The sequence below is a fragment of the Orycteropus afer genome, unplaced genomic scaffold (assembly GCF_000298275.1).
Source record: "Orycteropus afer afer isolate SDZICR_OR568_19922 unplaced genomic scaffold, OryAfe1.0 scaffold00516, whole genome shotgun sequence".
Taxonomy (NCBI): domain Eukaryota; kingdom Metazoa; phylum Chordata; class Mammalia; order Tubulidentata; family Orycteropodidae; genus Orycteropus; species Orycteropus afer.
The window spans coordinates 1301014-1326372 of NW_006922103.1; the positions used below are offsets into that span (position 1 = coordinate 1301014).

Consider the following 25359-nt stretch of genomic DNA (forward strand, 5'->3'; position numbering starts at 1 on the left):
AGTTCTAACTTTTATGCCACCGTAGGACTCCTCAGCATTAAACTACTGGCTGAAACTCAGCAGGTTGAATCCACAGAGGTGCCTGGGAAGAGAGGAATAGTGATCTGCTTCCAAAAGGTCACATTCTCAAAAACCCTAGGGAGCAGTTCTACTCTGCATACACCGGGTCACCATGAATCGTAATCAACTTGAAGGCACCTAACAACAAGTCTAGAGTTAACACGTCTAGAATATGTTGTAACATGAACATTTTTCAGAAATGCAGAAGTAGTTGGAAAAACATTAATAGAAAATTACACCCTAATACAAATCACTTTACTGTCCAGGAAAAAGGAAGGAAGTCTTTACTGCCCCTTCTACGAGAACAGGTGGCATAATTCAACCTCTTGCAAGCCATTTGTTACTGGGTGCCCTAGAGTTGATTCTAGCTCTTCTCCCATGTGACAGAACAGAACTTCCCCACAGTTTCCTAATTTTTACAGGAGCAGATAACTAGGAATTTCTCCCATGCAGCAACTAGGTGGGTTCTTTCTCCTGCAGAGCTCCTGAGTGGTTTGAACTGCTAACCTTTTGGTTAGCTTAACTCTTCATGACTCCCAGGACTCCTTGCTAACCACTCAGAGGTACAGATTTTGAACAATGGACATCTTTAAAACAAACAATCAAACAAACAAAACAAAAACCCAAATTGACTGCCATTAAGTCAATTTCAACTCATAGTGACCCTCACTGGGTTTCCAAGGTTATAAGTCCTTATAAACCCTTACGTAAGCAGACTGCCTCATCTTTCTTCCATGGAGAAACTGGTGGGTTCAAATTACTGACCTTTTGGTTAGCAGCCCAATGCTCTAACCATTACACCATAACATGTCCTAAGCTAATCCTTTTCTTACTCTCTGGTCCCAGAGGGCAGAGCACAGTAGCACCCTTCTGGGAGTCACAAGGCCACTTGGCAGCTCATCACACTTGTTCTCCAAAGATGAAGTTAGCGCAGGCTTCTGCAGCACATCTTGCCTCTGTAGTTCCAGCAATGAATGACAGGAAAGAATACAGTGAAACTGAGCTGATGGCAGAGCTCTTAGGATCGACAGAGAATCGAAGTTAGGAGTAAGTCTTAATACAGATCGGACATGTTTTCAGGCCACGAACGTTTTGGTGATCCTAGAACATGTGCCACTTATTAATGAGTCCCGATCTATTACACTTTGAGTAAGAGAGTCAATGAAACCTTCCCCGTTTTCTCTGAGAATGAAAGCTTGCTGAATTCAATTCATATTGATCTCAGCTTCACAGTTGGAATGTAAAAAAAATAGAAAATTCTACAGGTCTGTTTTCATTCCTCACTACTTCCCGTGGTTTACTTGATAGTATAACACCCTCCACACCCAGGTTTTGACTTTGACTCTGTGAGATCAATGGTTAGAGGTGGCAGATAACGTTCTCCTCTTTGTGAGGAAGAAGGGATGCCACTTCTAGGAACAGAGCTGGGGAAGGGAAGTGCAAAATCACCACACTTGAAAATGTAGTTGAGTGTGACTGTCGCTGTGTGGGAGCGTGCTAAGCCTCGGTGATCTCCTGTCTCATTTTGTTGTGTAGTTTGATTCCACCCTGATCCCATGAGGGCAGATGCCCCAGTAAAGATGGATTGTCAAAGGTCTCCTTATCCTCTGCTTTGACTGCCTCAGAAGACTAAAAGGACAAGAAAAGTAATCAGCAGTGTTAAAGTATCACAGGAATTATCTCCTCTCCACCAACCATCCATCCATCCATATATGCAATGCATGGGAGCCATTAGGGGTTGAGTGGCAGAACTCTGTACTTCCAAGTGGGAGACCTGGGCTTGATTCTGAGGCAATGCACCTCACATGCAGCCACCACCCACTCGTCCTTCAGTGGAGGCTTGTGTGTGGCCTTGCTGCTGAATGTGTTTCTGTTTCAGACTCAGACAAATGAGGAAGGAAGGGCTGGTGGTCTGCTTCTGAAATGAGCCTGTGAAAACACTGGATTGCAGCAGTCTGAGCTACGATCAATCGTGGCAATAGTACAGGACTGGACAGCATTTGTTCCACGGAGCATGGGGTCGTCACGAGTCAGCACTGACTCGATGGCAGATGTGAACCACATATATACACTATAACATAACATGAGGGGTTTCCAAAATGGCAAAATGTAATACTCTAAGAATTAATTCTAAGGTAAAACTATAGTATTGTTGTCAGGGTGCCACAGAGTAGGCTCTGACGCATAGTGACCCTGAGCTCAACAGAACCACACACTGCCCAGGTGTGTGCCATCCTCCCAGTCCCTGCTACACCTGAGCCCATCACTGCAGCCACTGGGCCAGTCCATCTCATCAAGGGTCTTCCCCTTTCTCACTGACCCTCTACTCTACCAAGCATGTCATCCTCTTCCAGGGAATGGTCCCTTCTGACAACATGACCAAAGTAGGTGAGATAGGAAGATAATGTAATTTACATTAATAACATTTTATATTTATTTGACTTACTGTTAATTATGTTAGTTACTGCATAAGATACTGTTACCCAAAATAACAACATGTAACAAGCAACCAAAGGGGCAATAAAAGTGATATGGAGACCATAAAAGTAAACGGTTCTTGTAACTGTTGCAGACCTAAGGGGCAGCTGGGGGGTTCAAACTGCCTATCTTTCTGTTACCAGCTGAGTGCTTAAGCACATGGCCACCAGAGCTCCTTCCTGAACTGATCATCGTTTTAAGGAAGAAAGATGCTGACAAAGAAAAGCTTTCTAAAGCACAGCTTGAAACAGACCCTGACATTAGCTACATTAAGCTTCCTAGAAAGTGCTTTGGATGTTGTACTGCAGTTCCTCAGCCACCTCTGGTCCTCAAACCACACAACGGTTTCTTTAATCTTTTTTTTTCACTAGTAGCCTATGAAATGATAGCTTTAAAAAAGCCCCCATGTGGCAGGTGATGGTTGACAGACCCAAATGGAGGAGAGCAAGCAATGCCAAAGGCAAGCAATGTGCATGACTCCTGGTCAACAGGCGGATAGCCAATGGAGGAGCTGCGCCATCGCTCTGAGGGTACTTGCCCTGCAAACTGTAGATCTCTCCCACGCTGTTCTGACGTGTAATGTGGTGCCAGTATGCGCTTCGAGGAAGAGAGATGGATTTGGATAACGTCATGGGTTCAGTCAAGCTCGTCTGAAGCTGAAAGGAAAAGGAAAAGTACTTAGGCTTCATTTAAAATGTTAAACTGGAAATTTTCAACTCTGAAGGTGAATTGTGGGTGACACGATAGAATGTACTTTAGAAAGCTGCATGGTCACAGTTAGGGTTAATTTTTTAAAAGAAGTAAAATCATGCTTTACGATGACATGAAATTAACACATGTCGTTTATTTTAACTCCATTGTTAATAAAGGGACCAGTAAGGTGTTATACTAGATTCCAAGTGGAATCTGATCAATATACAAGGTCATAATCAATTGTGCCCTTCTAGGCAATGTTATTTGCATGTCTATAAATGAGAATTATCTCAGGGTCCTTGTAAAAGATACGTGTCTTTATCCACTACATCCCAGATGTTTAAGTGTTCTCCTAGACCACAGAGAAGCCATTGTTGTTCATCACTCACAACTGTTGTTGTTGTTGTCGTTGTTTGCCGTTGAGTCGGCCCCGACTCATAGGTATCACGTATTAAGGACCGATTCTGTGCCCCCACCACTCCTCTGTCAGTTTGTTGTACTGTGGTGGCCTGCATGTTGCCGTGAGGCTGGAAGCTATGCCTCTGGTATTTCAAATACCAGCAGGGTCACCCGTGGTGGACAGGTTTCAGCTGAATTTCTAGACAAACAGAGACTGGGAAGAAGGGCAGGGCCATCTGCTTCTGAAAAAACTGGTCACTGAAAAACTTAGAGATAGCAGTGAAACATTGTCTGATGTATTACTCGAAGATGAGCCCCTCAGGTTGGAAGGCCCTCGGAACATAATGAGGGAAGAGCTGCCTCCTCAAAGTAGAATGGACCTGAATGATGTGGATGGAGTAAAGCTTTTGGGACCTTCATTTGCTGATGGAGCATGACTCAAAATGAGAAGAAATAGCTGCAAACATTCATTAATAATTGGAACATAGACTGCATGAAATATGAATCTAGAAAAATTGGAAGCTGTCAAAAATGAAATGGAATGGATAAAGATCTAAACACTAGGAATTAGTAAGATGAGATGGACTTATATTGGCCATTTTGAATCAGGTGATCATACAGTCTACTATGCCAGGAATGACAAAATGAAGACGAATGGCATCATATTCATTGGCAAAAAGAACAATGCAAGCTCTATTCTGAAGTACAATATTGTCAGCTATAGGATAACATCTGTAAAATATCCACAAAGAAGACCAATTAATACTACTGCTATTCAAGTTTATGCACCAACCACTAAAACCAAAGAAGAAATGGAAAATTTTTACCGATTTCTGCAGTCTGAAATTGGCAAACATGTAATCATGTTGTATCGACTATTACTGGTGATTGGAAAGCGAAAGTTCAAAACAAAGAAAAAGCATCAGTAGGTGGAGAACGTGGTCTTTGCAATAGAAATGATGCTGGAGTTGTATGAGAATTCTGCAAGACCAACAACTTATTTATTGCCAATATCTTTTTCCAACAACATACACAGAAGCTCCACCCTTAGCTCTCACCAGATGGAAGAAGACACAAGAATCGGATCAAAAGTATCTGTGGAAGGAGGCAATGGTGAGACCCAGTGCCATCAGTCACTGTAAGGCCAGGAGTTGCCTGTGGAACAGATCATCAAGGCGCATACACAAGTTCAAGGTGAGCTGAGGAAAATGAAAGGAGAGCCAAAATAGGACCTTGATTATATCTCACCTGAATATAGATATCATCTGAAGAACAGATTGACACATTGAACACCAATGACTGAAGACCAGATGAGTTGTGGGACTACATCAAGAACATCTTACATGAAGAATGGAAAGGGTCATTAAAAAGCAGGAAAACAACCACTTGGGAAAGGATCAAAACTGGAGATCCTAGATAGAGTGGGAGGAAAAGTGTGGAACAAAATCCCAAAACAATAATGACCAGAATTGCTGGTTGGATGGAGTCTGGTGGGACACCCAATACTATGGCCCTGGGTAACAATTCAGGCCTGGAATAAGACTCATTCCCAGGGGCTGGCTCTCAGCCCAATAGTAAACAAGATGTATATGCAGACCACTCAAGCCAGGGTGATGAACCCTCATACTCTGTGGCGATGAGTCCCTTGGAGCAATTAACCACAGGACACCAGAGGGGCAACTTTTGCACAGAGGAAATACAGGACACACAGGAGTGCATAACTATGAGGGACACGGGGGGGGGGAGGGTTACTGGGAAAGGAGGGGGAAGAGGGTAGGTTAAGGTTGGGGATGGTAATTGGGGAGTGAAAACAAATGTACATGAATTGTTGACTGTAAAAAAAAAACTTTGTAAATTTGCATCTAAAGCACAATTTAAAAAAAAAGACAAAAATAGATGTCAGAAGAGACTCTGAAACTTGTTCTTGAATGGAGAGTAGCTAAAGCAAATGGAGGAAATGATGGAATAAAAGAGTTGAACAGAAGCTATCAGAGGGTGGCTTGAGAAGACAAAGTATAGTATTAAGATGAAAAATGAAAACACCTGAAGTCAGAAAACCAACAGGGAATATTCTCAAGCTGAAAGAAATGAAGAAAAAACTCAAGCCTTAAGTTGAAATATTGAAGGATTCTGTGAGCAAAATATTAAATGATGCTGGAAGCATCAAAGAAGATGAAAAGAATATAGACTCACTCTCCCAAAAAGACTTGGTATATTTAGGAGGTGTAGCATATGATCGAGAACCAATGGTACTGAAGGAAGAAGCCCAAGCTGTACTGAAGAAATTGGTGAAAGACAAGCCTCTAGGAACTGAAAGAAAACCCACTGAGATGTTTCAACAAATGGTGGCAGCACTGGAGGCACTTACTCATATATGCCAAGAAATTTGGCAAACAGCTACCTGGTCAACCAATTGGAAGAGAGGGATATTTGTGCCCATCCCAAAGAAAGGTAATCCAACAGAATGTGGAAATTATCAAACCAATTCACTAATCACATGCAAGTAAAATTCTCTGCTGAAGAAAATTGAAAAATGGTTGCAGCAATATATTGACAGGGAACTTCCAGAAGTTCAGGCTGGATTCAGAAGAGGACATGAGGGATATGAGTGATATCATTGCTGATGTCAGATGGATCTTGCTTGAAAGCAATGAATATCAGAGAGATGCTTACTTGTATTTTATAGACTATGCAAAGGCATTAGACTGGGTGGATCATAACAAATTGTGAATAACTTTGTGAAGAGCAGGGATTTCTGAACACTTAATTGTGCTCATCAGAAACCTCTATTTAGACATGAACAAGGGGATACTGCATGCTTTATAATAGGGGAAGGATGTGCATCAAGACTATCTTCTCACGTACTTACTCAATCTTTATGGTGAGCAAATAATCTGAGAGGCTGGATTATAAGAAAAAACACAGCATCAGGATTGGAGGAAGACTCTTTAACCTGTGATATGCAGATGACAAAATCTTGCTTGCTGAAAGTGAGGATGACTTGAAGCACTTACTGATGAAGATCAAAGACAAAATCTTCAGTACGGATTATACCTCAACATAAAGAAAACAAAAATCCTCATAACTGGACCAATAAGCAACGTCAGAATAAATGGAGAAAAAGATGGAAGTTGTCAGGGATTTCATTTTACTTGGATCTTCAATCAACACCCATGGAAGCAGCAGTCAAGAAATCAGGCATCATATTGTACTGGGCAAATCTGCTGCAAAAGACTTCTTTAAATTGTTAAGGAGCAAAGATGTCACTTGGAGGACTAAGGTTTGCCTAACATGAACCATGGTATTTTGAATCACCTCATAAGCATATGAGAGCTGGACAACGAATAAGAAAGACTGAAGAAAAGATGATGGTTTTGAATTGTGGTGTTGGCAAAGAATACTGAATATACCATGTTGTTGTTGTTATGTACTATCAAGTCATAGCGACCCTTCCTTGGGTTTCCATGGATTGGCAGAAAAAAGAACCTATCTATCCTGGAAGAAGTACAGCGAGAATGCTCCTTGGAAATGAGAATGGCCAGACTTCTTCATACCTACATTATTCATGTTGTTAGAAGGGACCAGTGAAAAGGGGGAAAGACTCTCAATGAGATGGATTGACATCATGGCTGCAACGATGGGTTTGGGCATAGTAAGGACTGTGAGGCTGGGGTAAAGACTGGGCAGTGTTTTGTTCTGTCATGCGTAGGGTTGCTACAAGTCGGAGCTGACTCACAGGCACATAACAACAGTCTGTGCCAGGCACTGTGCACGTCACCAGATGATGCTGTGCCCATCAGATTTGTTTATTGACCAGAACAAAAATAATGTCTTCTTTTAGGGCAAATTTAGGGCAGGTTTGCAATTTTATAAAATTGGAAATTCCCTAAGGTCAGGTTCCTGAGCTGATAGTAACCAACTGGGTATACAGTGTCCACCTGGGCTGCCCCACAGCACCCTCCCTGACGGGAACATGGAACTCATGAGGCCTACTGTACAGGAGGAAGAGTCTGTGGTCTCTGACCCAGGGGTCTTGTGTTCTTACCAGCATCCATGAGACAATGACAGGCATTAGACGTGTGGCTGGCAGCATCTTTCCTGCTTTTGCTAATCTTTGAGTTGCCCTGCTGTTCTTTGAAAACAAGTCCCTTACCAAAGCCCCTTTATGAACTACCTAGTGTGGATCCTGTCTACGTGGATCCTGACTCTCATAGAAAAGGGCTGTTGCATTAAGCCTGAGTGTATCAGTACATTCACTGAAAGGTTTGTTTCTGCTCTTCAGATGCGTGCTGTTAGTGCTCTCAAATCGATCGAGACTCACAGTGACTGCAAAAACCAACAAACCCCAATCCTAAGGGATTTGTGAGAAACTTAAAAAACATACATACATTTAAGTCAGTATTCCGCTGGGGATTTATTTTCTGTGTGTGCAGGTAGGCCTATAACCACTGTTTCTTAATGACTCATCAGTTATCTTACAATTATTTGGCATGTTTACTTGTATATATACATATATATGTATATACTTGTATCTATTTTGTATATGTATATTTACATCTATGTGTTTTTGTATACATGCATGTATTTTTGTATCTACATATATGAATTCAATGTTTTTGTGTACATATACATAATATGTACAATTCTCTCAGGAATTTAAAAAGATTTTGCTTTTTAAGAAAGTTCTCTCCTATCTCCAATTTACATATTTGTGTTTTTTGTTGGAAAATTTCCCCTATGTTTTTACTTTTAGAGAGAATTAGGGTTATTATTTATTTTTCTTAATACATTTAAGTCTTGTCATAATTTATTTCTTTTTTAAGTTGGTTTCTACTTTTTTTCTACTGTCTGAAGTTGAACATTTCCATATAAATCTTATTTAAAGATTGGCTAAAGCATTTCCTACAGATTGTCACTTTGGGCACTTCCCAATGGTTTCATAAGTAAAAGTAAAGTAAAACTGCTTCTATCCTATAATTCTATGATTATGGTAACATTTTATGACAGTCGTGGTGTTTCTTCTTTTATACAAAAGATGGCTGTACACAATTACTGATCCTGCTTTGGGTGCACATTGTTATTTTCAGTTACAACACATAGTAGAGTTGGAGCCTCAGCAGTCTCCAGGTTCTGATGTTTATTTTTCATTGTTACATACTACATATGGCCATTTTTGTCCATGTGTCCTGGGTACATCAGGACGTGCACAGATTGGTGTTCTCTATCCACGTGTACACACATACTGCACACTCAGAATTTTCTTCTTCTTTTACCTCCTAATCTACCAATAAAGTTAGGAAATGTTAGTTTGAAATGGCTTATAGCCATGTTTCTGCCCTTCTCCTCCTGTATTTTAAAGCACTATTTTGTCCATGAAAATGGACTTTTATTTGACACACAAACTTCCTGACTGTTTCACGGTTCTGTAGTATTTTTTATTCTTTAGGTATATTGTTAAATTTGTTTACAAAAGTTCTCCCAAACTGTACCAAAGTTCAGTCTCATTTTCATCTTCAGCCTCCCACCCTTCCAAATACAAGGGTTAAAAATCACCTTTGCCTTTTCCCAACAAGTCTGAACTTCTTTTTCAAGTACTGTTGCTCATCATCCATTAATATCATGTTGTTGCTGTTGTTGTTATTTGCCGTCGAGTCGGCCCGACTCATAGCGACCCTTCCTTGGGTTTCCGAGGCAGTATCACTACGGAAGTAGGAATGCCCAGCCTTCCTTCCGAGGAGTGGCTGGTGGCTTTGAACCGCCAGCCTTCTGGTTAGCAGTCAAGTGCCTTAGCCACTATGCTACCAGAGCTCCTATTAGGGTTAGGGTTAGGGTTATATCATACATTTTTTAAAACTCCACTTTTGGCCTAGTTAGAATTCCTGAACATGTACAACATATGTTGTTGGGTGCTGTCAAGTAGGTTCTGAATAAAGATGATAAAAAATGCAACACAACCACTGCTGTAGAGTCCTTGGGTTTCCGAGGTGATGTCACTACGGAAGTAGATTACTCAACCTTCCTTCTGGGAAGTGGCTGGTGGGTTTGAGCCGCCAGGCTTCTGGTTAGCAGTGAAATGCCTCAGGCACTATGCCACCAGAGCTCCCAAATATAGGTGATACCACCTCCTTATTTGCATCCTCTTTCAAATGGTAAAGTTGTTTTTTTTTTTTTTTTGGTCATCATACCTGGTACTTCAGCCAGAAATAACTTACATTATTTAGTTAAAATCTCATAAAATGCATGAAAGATAGCGAAGGGATGAAGTGTCGCTTTTAAAAGGAAGGAGGTTGAAGCTTGGTTGGCTCTGACTCTTAGTGACCCTTTGTACAACAGAAGGAAATGCTTCACGGTCCTGCACCATCCACACACTCTTAGCTGTGCCTGAGCCCATCGCTGCAGCCATGACACCAATCTGTCTCACGGAGGGTCTTCCCCTTTTTCACTGACTCTCTATTTACCAAGCAAGATATCTTTCTCCAGGGACTGGTCCCTTCTGAAAACATGTCCAAAGTACAAGAGACAATCTGGACATTCTCAATTTTAAGAAGTATTCTGGATGTACGTCTTCCAAGACAGATTTGTACGTTCTTCAGGCAGTCCATGGTATTTTCTGTATTCTGGCGGAAGCATTAAGAATCATGATTCTGTTCTGTGTTTCTTCTTTGGACCAAGAAATTCTATATGATGTTTTTCAAATGAATTTGCATCATACCAAAACCACACTTATTGCCCTTGAATCAATTCTGAATCACTGCAACCCTATAAGGCAGAGTAGGACTGCCCCATAGGGTTTTCAAGTTGTAAGTCTTTGTGGAAGCAGACTGACATGTCTTTATCCCACATAGTGTCTGGTGGGTTCCAGTTGCCTACTTTTGGTTCAGAGCTGAGTGTTTTAACCACTATGCCACCAGGGTTCCTTGACCTTGCATCAAAATTACTTTTATGGAAGATAAAAGATAGCTGCAAGTTCTTTGTCAAGCATACAAAAAAGTGGGGCATCTTTATTACATATGGTGGTTGGTGATTTCCTTGATCAGTAAAGTATGAAAACAAATACCAAACCCACTGCCATCACGTTGATTCTGACTCCTGGTGACCTCAGAGGGTTTCCAAGGCTGTAAATCTTTACGGAAGCAGACTGCCTCATCTTTCTCTTGCAGGGTGGCTGGTGGGTTCATATCACGGACCTTTTGGTTAGCAGCCCAATGCCTTATCACCAGTACTATGAGTCGGGTTTGACTCGACGGCACATAATAACAACAACAACAACAACCAGAGCTCCTTAAAGTATGATAGATATGACATTACGTCTGTGCCCAAATGACCTGTATGATCTTTAAGGAAGTGTCTTCTTTGTCTTGTTATTCCTTGTCACTATGTAGGTGTGATTACTCTGAGGCTGTCATGTGTGAGGAAACCCAAGCTAATTAGATGGATAGGCTATGTAATTCAAGGCTTGAATCTTTCAGAGAATCTAACAATTCTCAGCTGCTTTGAGACTTTGCCTCCCCCTGTGATAAACATTAATGCTAACTTGCGCTCCCATACAAAGTTCATCCATGTACACATTAGTTAAAGTAATCTGCCTTTTGCTCTGTATCTCTCTAGTGTTTGCCTAGAAATTTTGGATTTTTATTAGCCTGTGAGATACAAATCTATACAGTTTAGCATTTATGAATTAGCATATCTGAGTCATTCCTTATGTACCTGGCCTGGCAATATGTAAACCGGATTCATTTTATCTCATATAATATTCACATAAATTGATAGCACATATGCCATTGGAATTTTGCAGGCAAGAAAAATGAAGGACCAAAGATACTGTAATTTGTTCCTTGTAACACAGGTAATGAGAGGTGTCTCTGGGACTTCAGGGCCCCAGTGTCCTTCCTCTTTGCTACAACTCACTATAAATTGATTGCATTCCTCTTCAGGGAACACATGAGAATGACACCACTGAGGTAAATTTCACTGGAGCAGCACAGGAAGGTGGGCACTTCCTCCCTCTTTTCCAAGTAGAACACCAAGACATGAAGGCAGAAACCACCTGGTTGGTTAGCACATGGGCTTGGCAACAAACAGACCAGCATCGGCTATCACTTCCATGGTGCTAGTCTGACTTCAGCAAGGTGCCTCAACATTTTAGAGAAAAGTATTATTCAATTTTTCCTTATCCCTAAATTGGAATAAATGTCATGTATCTTAAGTGTATGGAGCAGTGGTGGTTTGGTGGTAGAATTCTCCTGTCCATGACCCAGAGTGAGAACAAAGGCCCAGTGATGGACTTAGGAGAATCAGCTGATGACAACCCTAGAGACCACAAAGGTGTGGTCTACAAATGACAGTCCTAGAGATCACAAAGGGGTGGTCTACAACTGAGAGGTCCACTGCTCCAGTTCCATTGTGCCTGGCTCATTGTGAGTCAGGTGCCCACTCAATGGCAAGTAACCATAACATTCTCAAGTGTTATCATGAATATTATGTAGAATTATGCTTTTAGAGGGAAAACCAGAGTTTGTTATACGTGAAGTGCTTCATACACATTGCTTCCTTATTACTGCCATAACTTCTGCATGGGAGAGATGATGTAGACCAGACTCATGTGTGTATTCATAGTTTAGGCATGGAAATTTGTCCACAATGAGCTGTTCAAGAAAGGACACTGAAGGCAAAGGCATATATTTGGATCAAAGCTTATGAGCTAGACAGAAACACAAAATCCAAGGAATATTTATCTGAGGAAGATCTGGTCAGCTGATCAGGGCAACACTCATCTGCCAGTTTGTTGTACTGTGGTGGATTAAGTGTTCCTGTGACACTGGAAGCTATGTCACCAGTATTTAAAATACCAGCAGGGTCACCCAGGGTGAATAGGTTTCAGTGGCATTTCAGACTAAGACAGACTAGGAAGAAGGAAGAGGTGGTCCACTTCTGAAAAAATTAGCCACTGAAAACCTTATGAATGGCAGTGAAACCCCTTCTGACATAGGTCCAGAATCTGAGCCCCTCAGGTTGGAGGGGACTCAAAATACAACTAGGGAAGAGCTGTCTCCTCAAAGTAGAGGCAACCATAATGATCTGAATGGAGTAAAGCCTTCAGGACCTTTCATTTGCTGATGTGGCATGGCTCCAAATGAGAAAGAATACTGCAAATAGCCCTTAATAATTGGAACACGGAATGTACAACGTATGAATCTAGGAAAATTGGAAGTAGCCAGAAATAAAATAGAACACATAAATATCAATTATTGTAGGCATTAGTGAGCTGAAATGGGTGGGTATTAACCATTTCCAATCATATGATTATAATGGTCTACTAAGCCAAGAATGACAAATTGAAAAGGAATGGCATTGCATTCATTGTCAAAAATAAAATTTCAAGATCTAAATTAAAATATAACACTGTAAGTGATAGCATAATATACATATGTCTCTAAGGAAGACCTGTAAATACTGTTATTTCAGTTAACACATCAACCAGTAAAGCCAATGATGAAAAATTAAAGATTTTTCCTACTTCTAAAGTCTGAAATTGACCAAACATGCAATCAAGATGCATTGATAATTACTGGTGATTGGACTGCAAAAGTAGCAAATAAAGAACCAGCTTTGGTAGTTGGAAAATACGGCCTTGGTGATAGAAATGACACTAGAGATCATTTGACGGAATTTTGTAAGACCAATGATTTATTCATTGCAAATACTTTGTCCTAGCAACATAAATGGCAGCTATGCACATGGACCCTGCCAGAAAGAATACACAGAAATCAAATTGACTACATCTGTGGAAAAAGAGGATGGATAAGTTCAATATCATCAGTCAGAATTAGGCAAGGGGCTGATTGTGGAATAAACCATCAATTGCTCCTATGCCAGTTCAAGTTGAAGAAAATTAGAGTATATCCTACCTCCATTTGGAGATCATCTGAAGAACAGATTTGATGCACTGAATACCAATAACTGAAGACCAGATGGGTTGGGGAATGACATCAAGAATATCATACTTAAATAAAGGAAAAGGTCATTAAAAAGACAAGGGAAGAAAAGGCCAAAATGAATGTTAGATGAGACTCTGACACTTGATTTTGAATGGATAGTAACTAAGTGAAAGAAATGATGAAGTAAAAATCTGAACAGAATATTTTAAAGGGCATCTTGTAAAGTATAATGAAATGTGCAAAGAATTGGAGTAAGAAAATAAAAAGGGAAGAAGACACTTGGCATTTCTCAAGCTAAAAGAACTGAAGAAAAAAATTAACCTTAGAGTTGTAATATCGAGGGATTCTACGAGCAAAATATTGAACAATGAAGGAAGCATCAAAGAAGATGGAAGGAATATACAGAGTCACTGTACCAAAAAGAATAGGTTGATCTTCAACCATTTCAGGAAGTAGAATATTGTCAAGAACTGATGGTATTGAAGAACTTCAAGCTGTACCGACAGAACTGGCTAAAAACAAGGCTCCAGGAGTTGATGGAATACCTGTTGAGATGTTTCTACAAACGAATGCAACACTGGAAGCACTTGTTTATGCCAAGAAATTTGACAGACAGCTCCCTAGCCAATTGACTGGAAGAGATCCATATTTGTGTCCATTCCAAAAAAGATGATCCAGAGGAATGTGTTAATTATCAAGCAATATCATTAATATCACATGCAAGTAAAATTTTGCTGCAAATTATTAAAAAACAAAACAAAACAATTGCAGCAGTACATCAACAGGAAACTGCCAGAAATTCAAGTCAGATTCAGAAGAGGAAATGGAATAAGAAATATCATTACTGGTGTCAGATGGATCTTGCCTGAAAGCAGAGAGCCAGAAAGATAATTACCTGTGTTTTATTGAGTATACACAGGCATTTGATTGTGTGGATCATAACTGATTATGGATAGTATTGCAAGGAACTAGAATTCCAGAACGTTTCATTGTGCTCACCTAGGAACTCGGGTGGCGTAGTGCCTAAGGCACCTGACTGCTAACCAGGAGGCTGGTGGTTCAAACCCACCAGCCACTCCTCGGAAGGAAGGTTGGGCAATCTTCTTCCATAGTGATACTGCCTCAGAAACCCAAGGAGGGGTCGTTATGGGTTGGGCCCGACTCGATGGCACATAACAACAACAACAACAACAACAACGAGGAATCTATCTATAGACCTAGAGGGAGTTGTTCTGATAGAACAGAGGAATACTGTATGGTTTCAAATCAGGAAAGGTGTATGCCAGGGTTGTATCCTTTCACCATAGTTACACAATCTATATGCTGAGTAAAGAGTTTGAGAACCTAGGCTATATGAAAAGGGCCACAGCATCAGGAGTGGAGGGAGATTCATTAATAATCTGTGACATGCAGATGACACAACCTTGCCTGCTGAAAGTCAAGAACACTTGAAGCAATTACTGATGAAAATCTTCAGTAGAGATTAAATATTAACATGAAAAACAAATATTCTCACAACTGGACCAGCAAGCAACATTGTGAAAAATGGAAAAAAGATCGAAACAATCATGGATTTCATTTCACTTGGATCCACAATCAGTGTCCCTGTAAGTTGTTGTTGTTATGTGCTGTCAAGTCAGACCTGACTCATAGCGACCCCTCCTTGGCTTTCTGAGGCAGTATCACTACGGAAGTAGATTGTCCAACCTTCCTTCCAAGGAGTGGCTGGTGGATTTGAACCGCCAGCCTTCTGGTTAGCAGTCAAGTGCTTTAGTCACTACGCTACCAGAGAAGTAGCAATCAAAAAATCAACGGATGTATCACACTGGGTAAATCTGTTGCAAAAGACCTCTTTAAATTATGGAAGGATAAAGACATCACTTTGAGGACTAAAGTGGTCTGATCAATCCATTGTCTCTTCAATAGCTTCATATACGTTTGAAAGCTGGACAATGAACAAGGAAGACTGAAGAACTGATGCATTTGAATTGTGATGTTGGGAGGAATATTGAATATACTATGGACTGCCAGAAGAATGAACAAATCTGTACAGCAAGGATGCTTCTTAGAAGCCAGATGGAAGACTTCTCTTGTACTTGAGTCATGTTGTCAAAAGGGACCAGTCCCTGGAGAAGAATATCATGCTTGGTAAGATAGAGAGTTAACAAAAACGTGGGAGACCTTCAATGGGATGTGGATTGGCACAGTGGGCTCAAGTGTGGCAACAATTATGAGGATGTCACCAGACCAGGCTGTTTTATTCTCTTGTACATAGGGTCGTTAGGAGTTGAACCCTACTCTGTGGCAAGCCAAAACAGTAATAATATGTGCAGGTAGGAAAAAGTGGGAGGCAGATGAGAGGTAGATGAGAGATTTCCACAGAGGGGTTTTTATTTGTGTACAATGAAAACGGAGAAAGGACAGTCCTAGCTTTGTATATCCATGTTCCCTGGCATGACTGAGACAAGAGGGACCTGGGTAGTGAAAGGCATTGTAAATAAGAACTATACAAGCAACAAAGTTCAAGTGGCTGTGAAGTGCAGTAATGGGAACTGTATGTGAGTTGTAAAATTATGTACTGCTACTTAGTAAGGAAATGCTGAGTAAAGTGCACTTTTAGTTGAAGGCATTTCTTTTTATTTCTTAAAAAAGAGCTCATGAAACTCTGTATGGGAACAGAGACCCTAGAGACCTCCAGACAGCCAAGCTTGGTGCTGTAAGGCTTCAGGAAAACAGGCTCTGAAGTCTGAGTGTTTATGGGCAATTGGCTTCTCACAGACTTGACTTAATTTTCAATAGGGGACACCTCACACTTAATTTTCCATTTTACTGAAGATAAATGGAAAGAGTTAGGAGACACCTTGCTGAGTTTGTACCAGATAAACAAAGAAAATGTAGTTTACACAGTCATTTAATTCAAGTTGCTAGATGTCATTTAAAATTGGACTTCATACTGTATCATTTCCATGAAACTTAAAACAAAATGGATGCTGTTATTATAGATCTTAAACCATGTACTGACAAGAATACTTTCAGAAAGAGTGAACAGGCTAGAGAAGAAGAATATGAAAGTATTATGAGTATCTCCATAAACCTGCTGGGCACCATTGTCTCTCTAATCAGCAATGCTTTCAAGAATATATATGTATATAGGTAAATGCATATATATAAATGTATATACACTCTAAGTAAATGCATTTACAGGACTATTCTTTGAGTTAAAGGAATATGATGGATACATATTAAAACATGAAAACAGACATTTCAAATACATTTTTTGCTCTTTTGGTTTCAAAATATGTAGATATCTAGAGGATGTAGGAAAGTTTATATATAATTTCCAGTGTCTGCACTCCTCGGAAGGAAGGTTGGGCAATCTACTTCCGTAGTGATACCGCCTCAGAAACCCAAGGAGGGGTTGCTATGAATTGGGTCCGACTCCACAGCACACAACAACAACAACAAGCAAATAATGAAAACTGTAGGAGCTCTGGTGGCTCAGTGCATAAGGTATTAGACTGCTAACCAGAAGGAGGGTCTTCTGCAGGAGGAAGAGGAGGTGATGTACTTCTGAAAAGACTTACAGCCTTGGAAATGCAATGGGGGTTGCTATGATGAATGGTTAGTGGTGGGTTATAACAATTTTACCCGTTTAAACATAAACCAAAGATGTCACTTTGGAGGACTAAGATGTACCTGACCCAAGCCATGGTATTTTCAGTTGCCTCATATGCATATGAAAACTGGACAATGACTAAGAAAGACTAAAGAAGTATCGATGGCTTTGAATTGTGGTATTGGCAAAGAATATTGAATATACCATGGACTTCCTCAAGAACAAGTAAATCTGCCTTGGAACAAGTACAGCCAGAATGCCCCTGACAGGCGAGCGTGGTGAGACTTTGTCTCCTGAACTTTAGGCATATTATCAGCAGAGACCAGTAAATGGAGAAGCACATCACTGCTGGTAAAGCGGAGGGCCACTGAACAGGAGGAAGACCCTCAATGAGATGGATTGACACAGTGGCTCGAATACAATGGGTTCAAACGTAGCAATGATTGTTCAGTGGCACTGGACTGGGCAGCATTTTGTTCCATTGTACATATGGTCACTATGACTAGTAACTGATTTGAGGGCACAAATCAAAAATATGAGGCTAACTTAGTTATCTTTTGCCAGTCACGTGAAGTTGTTGTTGTTGTTGTTAGGTGCTGTTGAGTCATTTCTGACTCATGCAAAACACTGCCCAGTCCTGTGTCAGTATCATGTTATAAATTAGCTAATAATTACTGATCCTTTCCTAAAGGCCAGATGGTACTCTAATAGATGAAGTAGACATCATTAATGCCCATTATAATAGGAAACTGAGACACACAGATGGTAAGTGATTTCTCCAAGTTTACATAAAGGCTCCGTTAGAGCCTTTCTCTAGAAACTGTATCTTGTTAACCACCATGCAGTGCTGAATTTCCACACTGCACATACATAGACTGGGAACTCAGAGCTATGCTCACATTCATGGGTAATAGCTTTACTTATTTCCACGTGCCATTTTTTTAAATTGTGGTGAAAATATATACAAGAAAATATGCACCATTTCAACAACTTAAAAAAAAAAAACTAAACTAAACTCACTGCCATCAAGTCATATTTGTCTCATAGTGACCCCTCCTTGGGTTTCTAAGGCAGTACCACTATGGAAGTAGATCACCCAACCTTCTCTCTGAGAAGTGGCTCATAGGTTTGAACTGCCAGCCTTCTGGTTAGCAGTCAAATGGCTTAGGATCTATGCCACCAGAGCTCCAATTCAGATACCACTCTGGTGGCTTGTGTGTTACTGTGAGGCTGGAGGCTATGCCACTAGTATTTCAAATGCCAGCAGAGTCACCCATGGTGGACAGGTTTCAGTGGAACTTTCAGATTAAGACAGATTGGGAAAAAGGAACAGACATTCACTTCTAAAAGAATTGGCCAGTGAAAACCTTATGTATGAATAGCAGTGAAACACTGTCTGCTGTATTACTGGAAAACTTTATGAATAGCACTGAAACACTGTCCAATATAGTGCCAGAAGATGAGCCCCTCAGGTTTGAAGACACTCAATATATCACTGGGGAATAGCTGCCTCCTTAAACTGGACTTGACCTTGATGTGGATAGACTAAAACTTTTGGGACCACCATTTACTGATAGAACATGACTGAAAATGGGAAGAAACAGCTGTAAACATCCACTAATAATCAGAATGTGAAATGTACAAAGTATGAATCTAGGGAAATTGGAAATTGTCAAAAATGACATGGAACACATAAAGATTGATATCCTAGGCATTAGTGAGCTGAAATAGACCGGTTTTGGCCATTTTGAATCAGACAGTCGTATGATCTGTTATGCTGGGAATGACAAATTGAAGAGGAATGGTGTTGCATTCATCATCACAAAGAATGTTTCAAAGTCTATCCCAAAATATGATGCTGACAGTGACAGGATAATATCCATAAGGAAGACCAGTTACAACTACCAACCACTAACGCCAAAGGTAAGAAATTAAACATTTTTACCAATTTCTGCTGTCTGAAATTGATCAAACAAATATGCAATCAATATGTACTGATGACTATTGGTTATTAGAATGCAAAATCTGGAAACAAAGAATCATTGGCAGTTGGAAAATATGAACTTGGTGATAGAAATGATGCTGGAGATCACATGTTAGAATTTTTCAAGACTAACAACTTATTTATTGCAAATACCTTTGCTCAGTAACACAAATGGTGGCTGTACACGTGTACCTTACTAGATAGATGGCATACACAGGAATCAGGTTGACTTCTGTGGAAAGACGTGAAGAAGAAGCTCAATATCATCAGTGAAAACAAGGCCAGGAGCTTACTGTGGAATAGACCATCAATTGCTCATATGCAAATTCAAGTTGAAGCTGAAGAAAATTAAAACAAGTCTACAACAGCCAAAACATAACCTTGAATTTAGAGATCACCTGAAGGATAGATTTGATGCATTGAACACCAATGACCAAAAACCAGATGAGTTGTGGAATGACATCAGGAATATCACCTATGAAGAAAGCCAAAAGCTCATTCAAAAACAACAATAAAGGAACAAAAGACCAAACTGGGTGTCTGAAAACACTCTGGAACTTGGTCTTGAAAGGACAGTAGCTAAAACAAATGGAAGAAATGACAAGATTAAAAGAGCTGAACAGAAGATTTCAAAGGATAGCTCAAGAAGACAAACTATTATAATGAAATCTACAAAGACCTGGAGTTAGAAAACCAAAAAGGAGGAACACACCAGGCATTTCTCAAAATGAAACAAGTGAAGAAAAATTCAAGCCTTGAGTTGCAATTCTGAAGGATTCTATGGGTAAAATAATGATGCAGGAAGCATGAAGAGAACACAGAAAACACAGATAGGCACTGCATCAGACTATATCAGAAGAGTAGCATATGATCAAGAACCAGTGATATCGAAAGAAGTCAAAGCTGCACTGAAGAAACTGGCCAAAGACAAGCCTCCAGGAATTGATGGAATACACATTGAGATGTTTCAACAAATGGATGCAGTGCTGGAGGCACTTACTCCTTTATGCCAAGAAATTTGGGAGACAGCCACCTGGCCAGCTGATCGGAGGCGGTCGATATTTTTACCCATTCCAAAGAAGGGTGATCCAAGAGAATGCGGAAATTATCAAACAGTACCATTAATACCACATGCAAGTAAAATTCTCCTGATGATAATTCAAAAACAGTTGCAGCAGTATATTGACAGAGAACTTCCAGAAATGCAAGCTGGATTCAGAAGAGGATGTGGAACAAGGGATATAATTACTTAATGTGAGATGGATCTTGGCTGAAAGCAAATAATACCAGAAAGGTATTTATTTGTGTTTTATTGCCTGTGTAAACGCATTAGATTGTGTAGATCATAACAAATTATGGATAACATTGAGAAGAAAAGGAACCAGAACACTTAATTGTGCATGTGAGGAACCTGTACATAGACCAAGAGACTGTTGCTTGAACCGAACAGGGGATGCTGCATGTTTTAAAATCAGGAACTGTGTGCAGCAGGGTTGTATCCTTTCATCAGAGTTATTCAATGTGTATGCTGAGCGAACAATCTGAGAAGCTGGACTACATGAAGAAGAGTGTGGCATCAGGTTTGGAGGAAGACTCATTGACAACCTATGATACTCAGACAACACAACCTTGTTTGCTGAAAATGAATAGGACTTGAAGCACTTACTGATGAAGATCAAAGACTACAGTGTTACATCTCAATGTAAAGAAAACAAAAATCTTCACAAGTGGATCAATAAGCAGCATCACAATAAATGAAGAAAATAAAAAGTTGACAGGGATTTTATTTTCTTGGGTCCACAAATAACACCGAAGGAAGCAGCTGTCAAGAAATCAGATGTCATATCGCACTGGGAAAATCTGCTGCAAAAGACCTCTATAAATTGTTAGGAAGCAAAGATGTCACTTTGAAGACAAGTGTGCGCCTAACCCAAGCCATGGTATTTGCAATTACCCTATATTTATGTGAAAGCTGAACAATTAACAAGGAAGACAGGAAGAGTTGATGCCTTTGAAATATGGCATTGGTGAAAAATACTGAAAATACCACGGACTGCCAGGAGAACACACAAATCTGTCCTGGAAGAAGTGCAGCCAGAATGCTCCTTGAAAACGAGAATGGCCAGACTTTGTCTCACCTTCTTTGGTCACGTTGTCAGAGGGACCATTCCCTGGAGAAGGATATCATGCTTGGTAAAGTAGAGGGTCAGCAAAGAAGGAGAAGGCCCTTAATGAGTCTGACACAATGGCCGCAACAATGGACTCATGTACAGCAAGTGCTGTGTTGTACATAGGTTTGCTATGAGAGTCAACTTGAGGGCACCTAATGACAACTACAATTCAGAGATCCATTATGTTATTCATGTTGTACATTCATTATTGCTATCCTTTTCCAAATTATTCCTCCATCAGGAACATAAACTCAAAGCTCTCTAAGCAAAATATCTCCCTTACCCTCTCCCTCCCACCCCTGGTCTCCACTAATAATCTTTGTTTTCTATTTGTTTATAGCTTAGAAGTGGGACCAGGTAGTATTTGGCCTTTCACCACTTTGGTCAGCATAATCTTTTCAAAGCACACCATGTAATACCATGCATCAGGACTTGACTTCTCTTTATGGTTGAGTAATGGTGCATTGTATGTATATGCTACATGTTTACCCATTCATCTGTTGATGGACATTTTGGTGGTTTCCACCTTCTGCTACTGTGAAAAGTGCTGCAATGAACATTGGTGTATAAGTTTCTGTTTGCATTTCTACTTTCACTTTTTCTGGGTATATACTTAGGATTGAGATGTCTGGGTCACATAGTAGTTCCATCACTTACGTGGGACATATTTTCAGGAGGGATCAGTCCATTGAGAATGACATCATGCTTGGCACAGGGTCAGCAAAAAAGAGGAAGACCCTCGAGATGGACTGACACAGTGGGTGCAACAATGGGTTCAAACATGGCAGCGGTTGCTAGGATGGTGCGGAAGTGGGCAGTGCTTTGTTCCATTGTACATAGTCACTGTGATTCGGAACAGACTTGATGACACCTAACAAGAACAACAACACAGTATTTCTATGTTCAGCTTTTTGAGGTCCTGCCAAACTGTTTTCCACTGTGGCTGCACTATTGTATCTCCCCCCAGCAGTGGATTTACACCAGTTTCTCTACAACCTCACCAAAACCTACTTTTTTTTTTTTGGTCATTGCTATTCTAATGGGGGCAAGGTGGAATCTTGTGGTTTTCACTTGCATCTCCCTAATGGTTAATAACACTAAACATCTTTCCATGTGCTTTTTGGACATTCAAATATCCTGTTTGGTGAAATGTCTGTTCAAAAAGTCCTGTACTCCAAATTTAGCCACACACATTATAGAAGCAATAGAATAAAGGGTTGGGGTAACTTCTCAGAGACAACCAAACATCTTGTGAGAGAGAATCACCAGGCCTGGGGGCTCAGGACCATAGTCTTAGGGGACATCATGCTCAATCAGAGCACATAACTCATAAAAATTTTCTTTTCCAACCTAATTTGGTGAGTAGCAACTGGGGTCTTAAAGCTTTCTAGTGGCCATCTAAGATGCAACTATTGGTCTCCTCTCATCTGGAGCAAAGAAGAGTGAAGAAGATCAAAGTCATCTGGAAACAATTATTCTAAAGATAAGAAGGACCACGAGGACCTCAGCTTCCATGACCTGAGACCAGAAGAACTAGCTGGTGCCTAGCTACCAATGTAAACTATTCAGAAAGGGGTTAAATCTGGAGAACTGGATCGAAGAGGAGGAAAAATGTGTAACAAAATTAAAAAACACAAAAATGAGCAGAATTGCTGGTCAGAAAGAGACCGGTGGAACCCCCAGGGCTATGGTCCCAGTTTACACTTTGGGACTAGAAATGGACTCACTTACATGCAGAACACCTACCCTAGGTGGATGCACCCCTTGGATCAATTGGCCATGAGACACCAGAGGAGTAGCACTCACATAGAGAGAAAGCTGGATGGACAGGAATGCATGGGTGAGAAGGGCACAGGGAGGGGGAGGGAGTGCTCACAGTGGGGAGAGGGGAGGAGAGACTTTTATGATGGGGATTGTAATCAGGGCCATGAAATCAGATGGGCATGAACTGTTGAATGTAAAACAAGTTTCGTAAATTTGCACACAAAGCACAATAAAAATAAAAAAAAAAAAACCCAACTGTAGCCATTTTTTTGATTGGTTTGTTCACCATTTTGTTGTTAAGTGAAGTTTTTTTTTCCCCAATAAATATTTTGGATATTAGACCTTTATTGAATATGGTTTCTAAAAGTTTTCTCCTGTTTGCAGGTTATTTTTCACTTTGTTGATAAAACCTTTTGAGAAACAAAAACGTCTAATTTTTACAAGGTCCCATTGTCTGTCTCTTGCTGCTTATACTTTAGTAGTAATAACTGATAATCTGCTGTAAAAATCTAGGTCCTGAAACTATCCCCTTATATTTTGTTGTAAGAAATTTACGGTTTTAGTTTTCACATGTAGGTCCTTGATTCATTTGGAATTGTTTTTTATGTATGGTGTGAGGCATAAGTAGTGATTCATTCTTCTGCATGTGGAAATTCAGTTTTTCTCACACTATTTATTCCTTCCTCACTGAATGGACTTAGTGCCTTTGTCAAAATCAGTTGACCATAACATATGTATAGACTTACTTCTGGACTCTTAGTTCTCTTCAATTGGTCTGTGTATCTATTGTCATACCAACATCAAACTATTTTAATTACTGTGTGTTATGGTTTGATTGAGTCTCCCTAAAATATGTCTCAACTCAGTGAGGGCAAGATTCTCAGTACTAAGTAATTATCCTCCATTTTTTTGATGTGATATAACTACCCTATGTATTGTAAATCATGACCTTTATGATATTAATGAAGGAACTCTAGTGATCCAGGGCATAAGGCATATGACTGCTAACTAGTTGTCAGTTCAAAGCCACCAGCTTCTCCCAGGAAGGAAGTGGGACAATCTACTTCTGTGAAGATTTACTGTCTTGGAAACCCAATGGGGTCACTGTAGTCAGAATCCACCCAATGGCAGTGGGCTTTTTTATGATATTAATGAGACAAGATTAGCGGCAGTTATGTTAACGAGGCAGGATGCAATCTATAGGATTAGGTTGTATCTTGAGTCAATCTCCTTTGAGATATGAGATTGAACAAGCTGAAGGAGGGAACTGACCACCACCAAAAAAGAAAGGCTGGTAGAGGAGCATGTCCTTTGGACAAAGGGTCCCTGTGCTTAGAACCTCCTAGACTCAGGAAGACTGTTGCCAAGACACATGTAGATCTGCAAAGGATGCCAAGCTTACAGGAATCGAAAGGGATCTGTGAACTTCCCCTAGCGCAGAGAGAGAGAGAGAGAGAGAGAGAGAGAGAGAGAGAGAGCGCCTTGCTCTAGATATGACGCAATGAATTCAAACTGAGAAAATAAATTTCTGTTCCTTAAAGCCATCACATATGATATTTCTGTTACAGTAGCACTAGGTAACTAAGACACTGTTGCTTTACAGTATGTTTTGAAATGATGAATATGAGTCCTCCTACTTCAAGACTGCTTTAGCTACTTGGTGGTCCTTGCCCTTACGTACAAATTTGAGGACTGGCTTTCCATTTCTGCAATAAGGCTGTTGGAATTTTGATGAAGATTGTACTGAATTTATAGGTTGCTTTGGGTATTACTGACATGTTAACTATATTAAGCCATCCAATCCATAAACAGATTATCCTTCCATTTATTTAGATCTTCCTTATTTTACTAATGTTTTATAGTTGTCTGTGTACAAGTCTTTTGTCGTCTTGGTTAAATTTATTCCTCAGTTCTTTATTCTCTCGGATGCTATGCAAAGGATAGTGTTTCATTAATCTCCTTTCTTGCCCTTTCATTGATGATATGTAGAAACATGAATAATTTTTATGTGTTGACCTTGTAATCTGCCACCTTGCTGAATCAATTCTTCATGCAATTCTTGTAGCAACTTTAATTTTAGTTTGTTTACTACTGACCTATCTTTTCATTTCCATTTACAGCACTGTCTTAAAAAGAAGAGAATCTCAAGGAAAATTTAGGGTCAAATTTAAGGGCCCTAATATTTGGTATAAATAGACTACCAAGCATAATTCAAAATGCACCAACAGCAGAAGAGAAGCCAGATGATTGGGACCT

General features: G+C 40.1%; 1 protein-coding gene across 1 annotated transcript in view; it reads right to left on the reverse strand.

Annotated features, from left to right (window-relative positions):
* LOC103209702 (docking protein 6) overlaps positions 1-25359 on the reverse strand; it is a 606523-nt gene that overhangs the window by 104503 nt on the left and 476661 nt on the right. The window contains exon 7 of the mRNA XM_007955603.1: positions 3077-3194. Coding sequence (XP_007953794.1) covers positions 3077-3194 — 118 coding nt within the window. The remainder of the gene's footprint in view (positions 1-3076; positions 3195-25359) is intronic.